Raw genomic sequence first — 15,184 nt, 5'->3', positions numbered from 1 at the left:
GATTTTCTTTGTGTGGTTGGTGTGAAAAACCAACAAACCCCCACCATGGACACAGCTGCAGGAATGTAAAACTGACCTACAAATCAGTCAAGCATAAAACAGGCATCTAACACACATGAGCCAGTGTTTATCTACACAACAGACAACTTTAAAAATAAAAGAAACTCCAACGACAGCCATAAAACTTTATTTTTCACCAATAATGAAACTCCCAAAGAGCTGTTTGCTGAAAATGTGGCATCTCTCATGGCATCTAGTGGCGGTACATCTAGCTATGAAAAATTATCATATTTGTCCATATCCAAGGGATGACTTGAAGTAAGGCTAGGGCCACATGTACACGGGTATTTTTGAAAACGCAGATTTTTCTGTGCATTTGCACCTTTCGTCCACACGTAAAACTGAAAACAGATTTTTAAAAACTCCTGCCAGGGTGGAGAATCTCAAATACTCAGTTTTTGCATTTACGTGTGGATGAGGAAAACTGATATTTAGCCACGGAACGTCACAGGTGTGCGCTTTGTTCGACGCGACGCTGTGCGCCATGTTATTGTTTACATGAGATGAATTTCTACAATGGCAGATAGAGACAAAATACTGTTGCTGTTAATCTGACTATCTGCAGTTCTTACACAGTTACTGTCCGTCCGTTTAGAAAGACAGAGACATCAGAGGGAACTTCGGACGTGGCCTCTACAGTCAACACAGCTGCTTCCACAATCCTAACGTGGTTTTGAATAAATTTACTTTATATTGTTCATTCCTAGTTGCAAGTCTACACCAACCAAAATACTTTTAACATTTGAAATGCTGAAGGCATTTGAAAAGTAACAAATTTGTCTGCCTTTCCAAGAAAACAAAACCTTTTTGGAAGTACTTTAGTCTTTCCGTCCCAGGCTTCTGATTTGCCAACATTTCATTTTTAGCGTTTACATGTGGACAGAAATTTTTTAAACGAAAACCTCCATTTTTACCCGTACACAAGTGTGGGGCTGCTCAAGCTCTTGCCAGTTCTAGGCCAATCAGCATTTTGTCCATTGCCTCTAACAGGGCTGAAACTGGTACCTGAGCAGACTACCACTTACAGTTTTGCGCTACATCCAGTCACTTTAATTTTCAAGTCTGATTTGGAGGAAAACGCAAGGTTCTTGAATGATATGCTAGTAGTGGTGTGGCAGGCGTTAAAAGCTTGAGAGCCTGCAGAATTAAGTTTTAGATCATTAGGGCGATCGTGGCTCAAGAGTTGGGAGTTCGCCTTGTAATCGGAAGGTTGCCGGTTCGAGCCCCGGCTTGGACAGTCTCGGTCATTGTGTCCTTGGGCAAGACACTTCACCCATTGCCTACTGGTGGTGGTCAGAGGGCCCGGTGGCGCCAGTGTCCGGCAGCCTTGCCTCTGTCAGTGCGCCCCAGGGTGGCTGTGGCTACAATGTAGCTGCCATTACCAGTGTGTGGATGTGTGTGTGTGTGAGAATGGGTGGATGACTGGATATGTAAAGCGCTATATAAATACAGGCCATTTTAGATCAGGCACACTCAAACTTAACAGCCTCAATTTTAGGGGCTCGTCTAGAGGCAACATGTTGGTGAATACTATAATCTGAGAATTACATATTTTGCTTAAAGGGATTTAGCCAAGGCCAGCCAATCTTGACTGGGTGCAGCAGAACGTCTTCTTTCAGCAACTGCCAAACCTCAGTGCTCCACTGCATTTGATAAAGGCTCAGGAGGGGACAGGTCTCATTTAACCCTTAGAAGAATCATCTTACCTAAATCTTTGTCATTATTCACCAGGGAGAAAACGTTAAACATTCAAGTCATCCTCTGCAGCCAAGAACTGTCCTGGAGAACAAGTTTAAGATGTGAGAAACTATTCAATAGTCTGCCAAAACTGACAGTTTGGGTGGCTAATCTCGTGTCTTGGCAGGCAGCGATCCCAGCTTGAGACTCCTCAGAGCAGGAATTCGACTGAAGTGTCATTCGATGGCCGAATGGAGTTTCTACATAAATTGGAGTGCCTGCGATAATTGTGAAATACTGGGCTCAGTTACATCTCTAGATGCAGTTCAAAATGTACATCACCCAAATATTTAATGAGCTGCAGAGTCAGTGGCTTTTAACATTCGGGCATAGACTTGTTGCTTGCAAACACATGAATGTCATTAGCTCTAAAGATCAACCTCAACCCAAGTGTTCAGCTATTCTTTCAACCTGACAGAAGATTAGAGAAACTGCAGGAGAGCTTTCACACTTTATTTTAGATAAATACAGGAGATCCTTGTTGCACTGTAGAGCTGTGAAGGAGGAAGAAATATGAGGAACAGGTTTTAACCATCAAGAAATGCCATGTTGTAATAGCCAAAAACCAGTGACCCACCATGTCAGTCTGAAGCTGACCGATGGAAATTTGGCCAAGGGTCAGAAGATGGATGCTTTACATGACCCCAGTGAGGTCCATGGTAATACCACCAGTAGTCGTTCCACGTAGGATTCATGTGGTAGTTGTAGTAGCCACTGTAAGGGTCGACATATCTCTGAGGATGGCGCGGCCTTGATGGGCGTTCCAGTCCATCTGGCGCCGGAAATGCAGAGACCGACCAGGGCGGCCTTCGTCACGATGATGATGCTCGTTGGGGTGCGGCCTTGTATGGGCCGGCACATAAACTTGCGGTCTTTGGTGACCCAAATCATCTTCCTCAGGCCTGTGTTGATGTCCGCCGTGATGCTCCTGGCGGCGTGGAGGACCTCGTGAAAAGGGAACAGATAAGCTGAACTGGTAGCCCAGCTTGGAAGCGTCATGGCCATGGCGTCTGCCGGGATTATTAAAACTGTTGTCAATAATAAAGCCGCTTGGTCTGTACCGAGGAGGATTAGCACCATCACGAGACTGAGCAAAAGGAATCCTCAGGCTCAAGTCAAAGCTCCTGGGCTTGGCCACAAGGTGGTTTCTGTGTGCTCGAGGCTGGAGCGGATACGTTTCCATGGGTCTGTGGGCGGGAATATTGGAGCGTGGCTGATACAATCTCGGGGATTGGACTTGGACCTGATCGTGCACATTAGGGTTGATCTTTGGATCTGTCGGCCGCAGAGCCCTCATGTACTGGAAAGGACGAGGACTTCCATACACATCGTGTTCCCCTCTTCCACGCTCTAGGCTGCACAGGACTTGTGGCTGAGAGAGAACATGGGTAAGAATACAGATTAAACCAAGCTAAAAAAAAAAAAAACCACATCTACAGTTTTTCAGTATACTGATGCATATTTATCTTAACAGGAGGAAAGTGACTTAAATTCGACAGAGGTCTTCTCTGAGAGGACCAAAATTTGTTTCCTAATCTGTAAGGCGGCAAGAAACGCAGATGATTGCAGCTAAAGAAACCTTTTTGCACAGACCCTGCCTCCCCTTTTTTAAATTCTTTATCTTCTTCACATCTATTTAGTACACAGGGGATCTGCCAGGCCTGGGAGCCGCTGCCAGTACCCTTTGCGGTCCCCAAACCGCAGCTCAACTGGCCAAGCCATTCACCTTTACCTACTAAAACACTGTCAACCCTAAAATGACGACGTGGGCCAAGCAAGTGAAATTTGCTTCTAGAATCAGTCATTTCAGTTTCTTCCCGAAAGCATTTACATAAACAGATATTTCCCTGTGTTTAAAACTTTACAAAGGGTTAATTTTCAGTGCCATGAAGAGGATTTAGCTGTTTGTTACCATCTTTTCATTCAGTTGCAGTTTGGACTAGTGCGAGGCTCTCCACTTTTTGGTTTGGACCAGTCCTCAATTTACCATTTTCAGGTGGGCCAACATGCAGCCGTTTGTCTGCTGACAGGTATCAAACTGATGGAGCATAACCCCAGTGCTAGCCTCCCTACACTGGCTTCCTTACAGGATCCAAGTTGTGTTTTTACATCATGAAAACGACCAAACCCCTTCTTTTAGATGTGTTCTTGATCCAACACAGCTGATTCAAATGGTTCAATTACCTCCTCAACATGCCTTGAAGTTCTCCAGAGGCCTGGTAATGAACTAATCACTTGATTCAGATGTGTTGACACAGGGTGAGATCTAAAACCTGCAGGACACTGGCCCTCGAGGCCTGGAGTTGGACACCCCTGCCTCTAAATACTGGATCTGCACAAACACTGGAACATCTTACATTTCTAAAAGACACAGCTTTAATGGACTGACTTTCAGCACATGTTGACCCAAACATCAAATTTTACAGCTTTGGTCACTGTTGCTGCAGATGTTTCTTATTGTATCATTTTATATTTTTATTATTCTAAAAATTTTATTATTGTTGTGCATTTTACACTTTAGTCTGTAAAGCACTTTGTTGGAAATGTGCTGCATACAAAACACCAAGAACCTTAACACCAGTCACCTTCAACTGGCATTTTAGATGTTGTCAAGCCAGTTTAGATGAAGAAAACCTGGCTTTTTGGTTTGGTCTGGAATACTTTGTCCCACCACTGGATCTAATCAGCATTTCCAGTTTAACGTTGCTCTAGCATCAGAAACATTCAATTCTTTAGAGTCTTCTGGTGACATTTCTCAGTGTCTGATACATTTTATCCACTTCAATTCTCTGCTTCCAAAGCAAACCAAATTTAACCTGCTGATTTGGACATGACAGAACTTTAGCCCATTGGCTGCGTTGTCCTTACAAAGGTAGACTGCAGACCCATTTAGTGGCATTAACAGTCAGCTTTCAAAGACTTCTAATGTATTAATTATGTGCGCTAGAATATTAGCCGTTTCCAAGGTTGTTTTGTCTCCTGTTTAGTACCCACTGAAGGCCTTCATACTTTCCCCAATAATCTTGAATCTAAAGAATGATTAAGTGTTTTCTAAAGAGATGCTCCAGGTTCTGCGTGCAGGCATGACTTTGCTGGACTCTTCAGGTAAGGCAGTAAGTTGTTATAGTTTTTTTTAACTGTGGAGCAGGTTGTTTCAGCACAGGCTGAAAATGTTATTTGCTACAGGCTTTGGAAAAAATTCATAACAACAAGATGCAAGTAAGGCTCACCTCCTGGAAAAGCTGAGGAGTAGTCCACATCACTCAAAACATAAAGCAGTAAAAACCTGTCAAACAGCACAAATACAGTAAAGATAAAACCAGACAAAGGTCCACATTTGAGTACAGGAAGTGTAGATCATGAAAGCACATTTAAACGTGGTACCTTGCAATGAGGAACCGAACAGCCATGACTGCTGCAGCTGCACTCGCTGTGTCCTCACAAACCCTCCAACCAGACTGTGCATGCAGTCGTGCCCTGTCAGCTACTCCAGCCAAACACCAGTGTGCTTCTGAGTCAAGTGTTCAGGACATGCTGCTGTCTTTATAGGTCCTTCCTACTGCAGGTGTTTCCAATTAGCCTGTTTTAATGAGAAGTTGAACTGAGGTACCCAACAGGTCAACTTCCCTCCCCCATACACGTGTGAGGGAGAGAGAAGAAATTAGTGGCTATATTTAGCAACCTGAGGAATTCGTTTAGGACAGCAACACAGAATTACAAAATCTTTCATTTGAATATCTTCCCGTTACAGGATTGAAGGAGACAACGTAGTTATTTTTTCCTGCTATTTTCCCACCCACGCTCCAGTAGGTGGCAGTAATGTGGCTTTAAGTTGGTTTACCAGCTGCCATTAGGCTTTAAAGAAGAAGAGCCTTCACGCTATGGACTTTATTATTTCTTAGCCCAGTACAGTACCTTTATTTATCCAGGTAAAAACATCTAATTAAGATTAAAAATCCAATTTCAAACAGAGACGTGGCATCGTGGCAGAAAGAGTATTTATATTATATTTCTTTGTATTTATAGCATTTTCAAAAATGTTACCCCACGAGTTCAGATGGTACGAATCATTGACACTGAATCTCCCACATGGTTTTGTTTGGTCAGCATTACAAACGCCGAGCGTTCCCTCTGCACCGGGTCACAGGGTCAACCTCCTGATGCTCTCGTCCACTCAGTGCTGCTTGATGTTGTGACATAAACATAAAAAAATCACAAAGAAAGAACAATACAGTATCCTCAACTGCACCAAAGAGTAAAACAGTGAAATGTGGATTATTAAACATTAGGTCTCTCTCCTCCAAGTCCCTGTTAGTACATGAGTTAATAATTGATCAACAAATCGATTTACTCTGCCTGACAGAAACCTGGTTGCAGCAGGATGATTATGTTAGTTTAAATGAATCAACACCCCCGAGTCATTCTAACTACCAGCACAGGCTGAGGGGGAGGTGTGGCAGCAATTTTCCACACCAGCTTATTAATCAACCAAAGACCCAGACAGACTTTTAATTCATTTGAAAGCCTGATGCTTAGCCTCGTCCACCCCAGCTGTAAAACTCAGAAACCAGTCTGACTTGTTATCATCTATCGTCCACCTGGGCCTTACACAGAGTTTTCTGTGTAGTTTCTGTGTAGCCTAAAGCAGATAACTTGTAAGTTGGAGAGGAAATGGCGCAGCACAAATTTAGAAGATCATCATTTAGCCTGGAGAAACTGTTTGTTGCTTTATGAGAAAGCCCTCTGTAAAGCCAGAACATCTTACTATTCATCACTGGTTGAAGAAAATAAGAACAACCCCAGGTTTCTCTTCAGCACTGTAGCCAGGCTGACAAAAAGTCAGAGCTCTTTTGAGCAGTGTTGGTCAACTTTCTTGAAAAAAGTAATCAGTAACTAATTACTGATTACTTCCCCCCCAAAAGTAATCCCGTTACTTTACGGATTACTTATTTTCAAAAGTAATTAATTACTTAGTTACTTAGTTACTTTTTAAAAACACGAATTACAACCTGAATGGGTGATAAAGCGAGAGAATTTTCAGCCCAATTCTACTTTTTCTGCATAATCCATCATACAAATGGAAAAGTAACAAATGGAAAAGTCTGTTTTTAAAACTTGTTTTATCAATTTTAATCTTTTAACTTTATGCATCAAGCAAAAATGAAATTATATGCTACATTCTCTGACTGGAAGAAATTTGTTTAACATTTAAACCTATTTTCTGCACATTCCAGCACATAAAATAAAATATTTTTTTGTGTTTACACACAAATAGATGCAAGTGAAACACAGCAGAAAATAAATAAAATCAAAGACTAGCGGTCCTGTTGCTCTAGGAGTGGGGCAGGCAGAGGTTTGCCCTGGTGCAGGTGTGCCGCAGCGGTCAGTTGAAGAATCCGCGAGTTTCTCTGTGAATTTCCCATTACGTCGTTGCGCACTTGGTGCTTGCTCGTAAGTTTAGGGTTTTTTTCGCTGTAGAAAGAAGTTTTCTTCCCACGCTGAACGAACGCTAATGTTTTTGTCACTTTTTATGGAACCAAACTCAAAGTAAGGTCAGTACTTCCACGCTTTAAATGCACACAGCTGTTGTCACGAACGTCACATTCGCTTACGTCACTGTCATGAGACATTCTCGCAAAAAATCACAGTTTTAGTAACGCAGCATTCCTACGGGAAAGTAACTGTAATCTAATTACCGTTTTTGCAATAGTAATCCCTTACTTTACTCGTTAGTTGGAAAAAGTAATCGGATTACAGTAATGTGTTTGTTGAGCCAACTATCCCTTTAACGTTAACAAGTAATGACTTCATTAACATCTTCACAAATAAAATTTTAACAATTAGAGAAAAAATTACCCATAATCATCCCACAGATTCAACATTTAGAGTCTTTTTCTCCAATTGATATTTCTGAGTTAGCTAATTATAGGCCAATCTACAACCTTCCTTTCATATCAAAAATCCTTGAAAGAGTAGTTGTCAAGCAGCTAACTGATCATCTGCAGAGGTTTATTTGAAGAGTTTCCGTCAGGTTTCAGAGCTCATCACAGCACAGAAACAGCTTTAGTGAAGGTTACAAATGATCTTCTTATGGCCTCTGACAGTGGACTCATCTCTGTGCTTGTCCTGCTAGACCTCAGTGCAGCGTTCGATACTGTCGACCATAATATCCTATTAGAGCGATTAGAACATGCTGTAGGTATTACAGGTACTGTGCTGCAGTGGTTTGTATCATATCTATCTAATAGACTCCAGTTTGTGCATGTAAATGGAGAGTCCTCTTCACACACTGAGGTTAATTATGGAGTTCCACAGGGTTCAGTGCTAGGACCAATTCTGTTTACACTATACATGCTTCCCTTAGGCAGCATCATTAGAAGACATAGCATACATTTACACTGCTATGCAGATGACACCCAGCTCTATCTGTCCATGAAGCCAGATAACACACACCAATGAGTTAAACTGCAGGAATGTCTTAAAGACAAAGACCTGGATGGCTGCTAATTTTTTGCTTCTTAATTCAGATCAAACTGAGGTTATTGTACTCTGCCCTGAAAATCTTAGAAATATGGTATCTAACCAGATTCTTACTCTGGATGGCATTACCTTGGCCTCCAGTAACACTGAGGAACCTTGGTGTCATTTTAGAAATATCCTGTCTCAGAGTGACGCTGAAAAACTAGTTCATGCATTTATTATTTCTACACTGGACGACTGTAATTCATTATTATTATGAAGTCCTAAAAACTCCCTGAAAAGCCTTCAGCTGATCCAAAATGCTGCAGCAAGAGTCCTGACAGGGACTAGAAAGAGAGCAGATTTCTCTTTTGTTGGCTTCCCTTCATTGGCTTAAATAAATAATCAGGCCCCATCTTATCTTAATGACCTTGTAATACCATATCACCCTATTAGAGCACTTCGCTCTCACACTGCAGGCCTACTTGTTGTTCCTAGAGTATTTAAAAGTAGAATGGGAGGCAGAGCCTTCAGTTTTCAGGCCCCTCTTCTGTGGAACCAGCTTCCAGTTTGGATTCAGGAGACAGACACCATCTCTACTTTCAAGATTAGGCTTCAAACTTTCTTTTGCTAAAGCATATAGTTAGGGCTGGACCAGGTGACCCTGAATCCTCAGTTATGCTGCAATAGATGTAGACTGCTGGGGGATTCCCATGATGCATTGGTTGATAGTTCTTCACTCACTATGTGTTAATACACCTCCTTGAATCATACTTGTCATTAATCTCTGTCTCTCTTCCACAGCATGTCTTTATCCTGTCATCCTTCTATTCTTATCTTACCAGTTATAAAAGTAAGTGAGGGATTTGGAAATGAGGACCCATTCCAGCTGTAATAAGGCACTCTGGCATCCACACCCAACACCAATATAGAATCACTATTTAAACACAGAAACAGCAGGCCCTGATGTAAGATCAAACACTGCATTTCTTACTACAGAGGTAACAACATTCCCGGCAAAGCAGCCTGCTTGTGGTCAAATATCTTTGTAGAAGGCAATATACAGAAGTACGATAAAATGTTAAAGATTTCTAAAACTATTATTGGACATTTTAGAAAATATAAGTGAACACCAAGTTATTTTTGCCCTAAAGGGACTCGAGATGTATGAGTAAAAGTATAAAAATATAAATGACATCAGATGCAAGAAGGAAATTGTGTATTTATTTGCATGGTGAGTTACAGTCTTGGCAGAAATGCGCTCCAAAAGTAAAATAACCTTTGTGCACAGATTGAACAGAGTTGACACTGAGTTAGTTCCTGTGTAAAGCCTGTTGCAGAGTTGGTGCCATATTTAAGGTAGGCCATTCTGATCCATCCAGGGTTGAACGTGATTGAGGCTTAAGACCATCTACCTCAAAGGTTTGTTGCCGAGTCGGTGCCAAATTGAAGACAGGCCAGTCTGATCCACCAAGGGCTGGAATTGATTGTTGCTTAAGATAACCTGATTCATGAGTCTGTTGCTGAATTGGTGCTAAGTTTAAAGCAGGCCATTCTGATCCACCAAGTGTTGAACGTGATTGAGGCTTAAGACCATCTGCCTCAAAGGTTTGTTGCCGAGTCTGTGCCAAATTGAAGACAGGCCATTCTGATCCACCAAAGGCTGGAATTGATTGTGGTTTAAGATAACCCGACTCATGAGTCTGTTGCTGTGTTGCTGAGTTTAAGGCAGGCCATTCTGATCCAGCTATTGCTGAACTGGACTGTGGCTTAACACGACCTGGCTCAAAGGTTCGTTGCCGAGGTGGTGCCAAGTTTAAGGCAGGCCATTCTGATCCAGCAAGGGTTGAGCTTGATTGTTGCTTAAGATAACCTGATTCATGAGTCTGTTGCTGAATTGGTGCTAAGTTTAAAGCAGGCCATTCTGATCCACCAAGTGTTAAACTTGATTGAGGCTTTAGACCATCTGCCTCGAAGGATTGTTGCTGGGGTGGTGCTGAATCGAAGACAGGCCATTCTGATCCAGCTATTGCTGAACTTGCTTGAGGCTTAAGATGACCTGCCTCAAAGGATTGTTGCCGGGGTGGTGCCAAGTTTAAGGCAGGCCATTCCGATCCACCAAGGGTTGAGCTTGATTGAGGCTTAAGACCATCTGCCTCAAAGGATTGTTGCCAGGGAGGTGCCAAGTTCAAGGCAGGCCATTCTGATCCACCAAGGGTTGAAATTGATTGAGGTCTAAGATAACCTGGTTCATGTGTCTGTTGCTGTGTTGCTGCAGAGTTAAAGAAAGGCCATTCTGATCCAGTTATTGGTGAACTTGACTGGGGCTTAACACGACTTGGCTCAAAAGTCTGTTGTGGTGTTGTTTCAAAGTTGAAGAAAGGCCTTTCTGTTTCATGCAGAGTGGAGCTTTGTGGTTTAACATGAACTGGCTCATAAGTCTGCTCCTGTGTTTGAAAATGTAGAAAAGGTCTTTCTGATCCAGTAAGAGTTGAACTTGATTGTGTTTCGATGGAATATGGTTTATAAGCCGGTTCCTGTGTTTCTGAGTAACTACTACCAGCAGAGTTTAAGAAAGGTTGCCTTGATTGTGGCATTTCCTGCTTTATGTTACCGTAATTGACAAACTCTGTGTTCTCTGGATTTTCTTGATTTACTGAACTGTCAACATAGCTGGTCATTGGGATATTGGGATATTGAGAGACAGATGAAGAGGGAACAGATAAGTCGATTTGAAAGCCTGGTTTAGAGACAGGAGCGGTATCATTTCCACCATCATGTCCTTCACTGGCCAAATCTCCCCCTTCATGTCTGACCGAAAGATCAAAATATGGAATGCTCAGACTAAATTCGTAGCTTTTGGGTTTGGGTGACAGATATTTCTTCTGTGGTGGAGGCTGGGGTAGAACAGTCTCCTTTGGCCATTTGGTGGCAACATTAGATCGTGGCTGCAAGGGGTTTGCAGGCTTGAGGTTTGAGGCTTTTTGGTACACAATGGGATGGTTTTGTTTACAGATATGGAAAGGGGCCATCATTAAACGTCCCTGCTTTTCCAATGTTTTGTCCTGGGCACTGATGTAGTAGAAAGGATGACAGTTCTCATAGTTGTAGGCTTCTTCCTCTCCTTCACTTTGCCACACTCTCGGTTGCACAAAACGTCTGGCTATGAAAGAAAACAGGTGAAGGTTAAGTTACAAATTACATTGTAAAATTTGGACATTTAGACTATATTTTCCAAACCAACGCCTCTAGAACCTCAACAACACATTTCTGCAGGAATCTATCATGAGAGCATAATTCATTTGATCTATTTAGCTTCATAATTGGTGATTAGCAGCACAGAAACAGTTTGCTAATGCACAGAGCTACATTACCGTTTTTTCAAATGAGGTTTCTCTGGGAGGAACAAGAACAAAGCAGAGATGTGCCATAAAGAATAAACCGGCCTGACAGTTGGCTTAAACAAGGTTCTTGTTTAGTTCCCTGTGCGACATTTTAAGCAGCGTAACATGAAGCACAGGACAACTCATATTTAATAGTGTGGAGCATTTAGACCCTGTAACTCCATAACATTAAAATACTGCAGATATACTCTACACAGTCCTGTTTCAATGTACATGGTCTTGAAACAGGACTGTGAATAAAGCTTACTTTTAATTAATTTTTTTTTTTTTTACTTACACTGGTATTTAACTGACAATATTTAATCATTTATTAGATTCAGATTGTAAAAATTACATTTCAGGACTGAAGAAGAGTGCCACCTCGAGTCCCCTTTATAGATACTCCATTTGCTGTATAGCAAAACAATATTGCAATAAAGGAAAGAGTAAAACAGTTACATGTGGATTTTTGTATTAGTTCCCTCAGCAGGAGGTGAGTCAGGCTTACCTCTTGGAAAAGCTGAGGAGTAGTTCACCTCACTCAACAAACAGACCAGCAATAATCTGTTAAACAGTTACAAATACACAGTCAAGGTAGACTCAAGTAAATAAAATGGACCTAATAAAACCCATTTGGTTTCATATTTAATGTGTTACCTTGTAATTAGGAAGCCAGCAGCCATGACTGCTGCAGTCGCTGTGTCCTCACAGCTGCGAGCGCTGAGCTGGACTGTGCAGCACAGCTGCCCTGTCAGCCGTGGATCCAGAAAGCCCAACTTCCAGCTCCTCCAACCAAACACCCACGAGACTCAAAGTCGAGCATCCAAGCCACGCGGCTGTCTGTGTGTGTCTTTTCCATCTTCCTAATGAAAAGTTGGGCTGAAGCAAACTCTGCCTCACACAGGTGCAAACACTTGATGTGATTGGCCTGGCTGAGACGTTAGAATGATTGAATCTATGCCCCAGAGGGGATGTGGACAATAAGAACACATTTGATTTCAACTTCTGACCTGATTGTCTAAGTGCAGAGCTGTATTATAGTGGGGTTTTCTTTCTTTTATAATTTTATACACCTTGCACACATTTTTTTAAAGGCCTTGTATTGACATCAGGAGCCACAGTAAAAAACGATGATCCCATATTGAAGATAAATGTAGCCTCTGTGATGTCCCCCAACCCGTCTTGAACCCTTAAGTTCAGTATTTCTCACGACCAGCTCTTGGTGTTTGGAAACTGAACGTGATCAGTGAGGGTTGGATCTGGCTGATTCACTGCTCACTCACGTGGTTGAGAAACCTGAGGGGTTGGTTTCTCATAAATCTTTAAATAATGTGATTATCTTTATGACATTTACATATAAAAACTGCTAGTCATGCTTCACGCTGAAGTAAGAAAACACAAATAAAGGGAGTAAAAGTTTTTCAGTGTCAGGTAATTTCAAATGCAGCGTTTCTGTCAGCTCAACAAACATCAGCAAACACAGTGAGACTGTGACACAGCGTGCTGCAGCTGAAGGCCCAGCTGTTGTATTTCACAGGGAGACAAAAGAAAGAGAGCTAACTTCACTCACAGATGGAGAAAGATAAGAAAGACAGGACAGGAGAGGAAGAAGAGATGTTATCATTAACCTCTGCTCAGTGGGATTTGATCAACTGCAAATGTAAAGCCTCGTGGTTTTCAATGAGATACCGATCTGTACATGTGACATCGTGTTTCTTCATGCTGTGAAACGTGCGGAAAAACAAACTGTCAGTGTAGAGGATGGAATAGTACAACTCATAAAACACCTGCTGACATCTTGTTAAATTCGGTTGTGTAAATCCACAAAGAGCAGTAAACCTCAGAGCAGCAGTAGCCCAGATCAGCTGATCACAGCCTGTACACAAAGAACATCTTATTTTTCTTTCATTTTCCTTCTTTAACTCGTTTTCTACTTGGCTCAAAAGTCTATTGCAGTGTGGTTTCACAGTTGAAGAAAGGCCTTCTGTTTCATGCAGAGTGGGACTTTGTGGTTTTACATGACCTGGCTCATGAGTCTGCTCCTGTGTTTCGGAGGCACTAGTTCAAGAAGGGTTGCCTTGATCCAATCATATCTGTACTGATGAAGAGGGAACAGATAAGTCGGTTTGACCTGGTTTGGGGACAGCAGGAGCATTTCTCCAGTGCCTTCAACACCATTCTTCCCTCGGTTCTGAAGGACAAGCTGGAGAACTCTGGAGTGGACCATCACCTCACTACCTGGATCCTGGACTACCTCACCGACCGACCACAGTATGTGAGGACTCAGGGCTGTGTGTCGGACAGGGTCGTCTGCAGTACGGGGGCCCCACAGGGAACGGTTCTGGCTCCGTTCCTCTTCACCATCTACACTGCAGACTTCTCCCACAATTCCACCCAGTGCTTCCTGCAGAAGTTCTCTGATGACTCTGCAATAGTCGGCCTCATCACTGATGGGGACGACAAGGAGTACAGAGGTCTGACCCAAGACTTTGTGGACTGGTGCCAGCTGAACTACCTCCAGATCAACGCCAGTAAAACCAAGGAACTGGTGGTAGACTTCCGCAGGCACAAGCATTCTCCACTGCAACCACTGAACATCCAGGGTATGGACATTGAGGCTGTGGACAGCTACAGGTACCTTGGTGTTCATCTGAACAACAGACTGGACTGGACTCATAACTCAGACGCCCTCTACAGGAAAGGGCAGAGCAGGCTGTACCTGCTGCGGAGACTCAGGTCGTTTGGGGTGGAGGGCCCACTCCTGAAGACCTTCTATGACTCTGTGGTGGCTTCTGCTATCTTTTATGGTGTGGTCTGCTGGGGCGGCAGCATCTCTGCTGGGGACAGGAAGAGACTGAACAGGGTGATCCGAAGGGCCAGCTCTGTTCTAGGATGCCCTCTGGACCCAGTGGAGGTGGTGAGTGACAGGAGAACGGCGGCTAAGCTGTCATCCCTGTTGGACAACATCTCCCACCCCATGCAGCAGACTGTGACAGCACTGAGCAGCTCCTTCAGTGGGAGACTGCGGCACCCACGGTGTGGGACGGAGAGATTTCGCAGGTCTTTCCTCCCCACTGCTGTCAGACTCCATAATAAAGACTTTAACTGAACAAACACACACATCCACACATATGCAATAACACTAAGTGCAATAATCCTTTCTGTCATCGTTGTATTTTTACTCAGTTGTATATAGCATTCGTATTCTATTTTTATCTTATTGTATATTTTTATTCTATTTTATTCTACTGTATATAGTATATTATTTTATTCTATTCTGTACAGTTGTGTACTGTATTTATTCTTATTGTATTCTAATTTTTGCGTCATAACTTTTGCACTGTCCACTTCCTGCTGTGACAAAACAAATTTCCCACGTGTGGGACTAATAAAGGTTATCTTATCTTATCTTATCATTTCCACCATCACGTCCTTCACTGGACAAATCCCCCTCTTCATTTCTGACCAAAAGATCAAAATAAGGAATTCTCAGACCAAATTCGTAGCTTTTGGGCTTTGGGGATTGATATTTCTTCTGTGGTGGA

General features: G+C 42.6%; 1 protein-coding gene across 1 annotated transcript; it reads right to left on the bottom strand.

The window, feature by feature from the left end:
* Positions 1-9,458: 9,458 nt before the first annotated feature.
* LOC146571631 (uncharacterized) lies at positions 9,459-12,514 on the bottom strand. Its single transcript, XM_085280900.1, has 3 exons — positions 12,297-12,514; positions 12,148-12,203; positions 9,459-11,419 (listed from the first exon to the last, which is right to left on the bottom strand). The coding sequence occupies exons 1-3, from the start codon at positions 12,320-12,322 to the stop codon at positions 9,570-9,572; spliced, it is 1,932 nt and encodes a 643-aa protein (XP_085137026.1). The 5' UTR covers positions 12,323-12,514; the 3' UTR covers positions 9,459-9,569.
* Positions 12,515-15,184: the final 2,670 nt, after the last annotated feature.

The sequence above is a fragment of the Mchenga conophoros genome, linkage group LG7 (assembly GCF_057382185.1).
Source record: "Mchenga conophoros isolate Kocher_MC1m ecotype Shallow Benthic linkage group LG7, M_conophoros_male_GT1.1, whole genome shotgun sequence".
Classification (NCBI taxonomy): domain Eukaryota; kingdom Metazoa; phylum Chordata; class Actinopteri; order Cichliformes; family Cichlidae; genus Mchenga; species Mchenga conophoros.
This window is presented reverse-complemented; position numbering and strand designations above follow the sequence as displayed.

Bases quoted from the DNA above. Each gene is read 5' to 3' on its own strand.
- LOC146571631 (XM_085280900.1), bottom strand. From the start codon at position 12,322: ATGGCTGCTGGCTTCCTAATTACAAG. The intron at 12,204-12,296 runs GTAACACATTAA...ACTGTTTAACAG, and splicing joins GCTGGCTTCCTAATTACAAG to ATTATTGCTGGTCTGTTTGT. The intron at 11,420-12,147 runs GTAAGCCTGACT...TTTCTTTCATAG, and splicing joins CTCCTCAGCTTTTCCAAGAG to CCAGACGTTTTGTGCAACCG.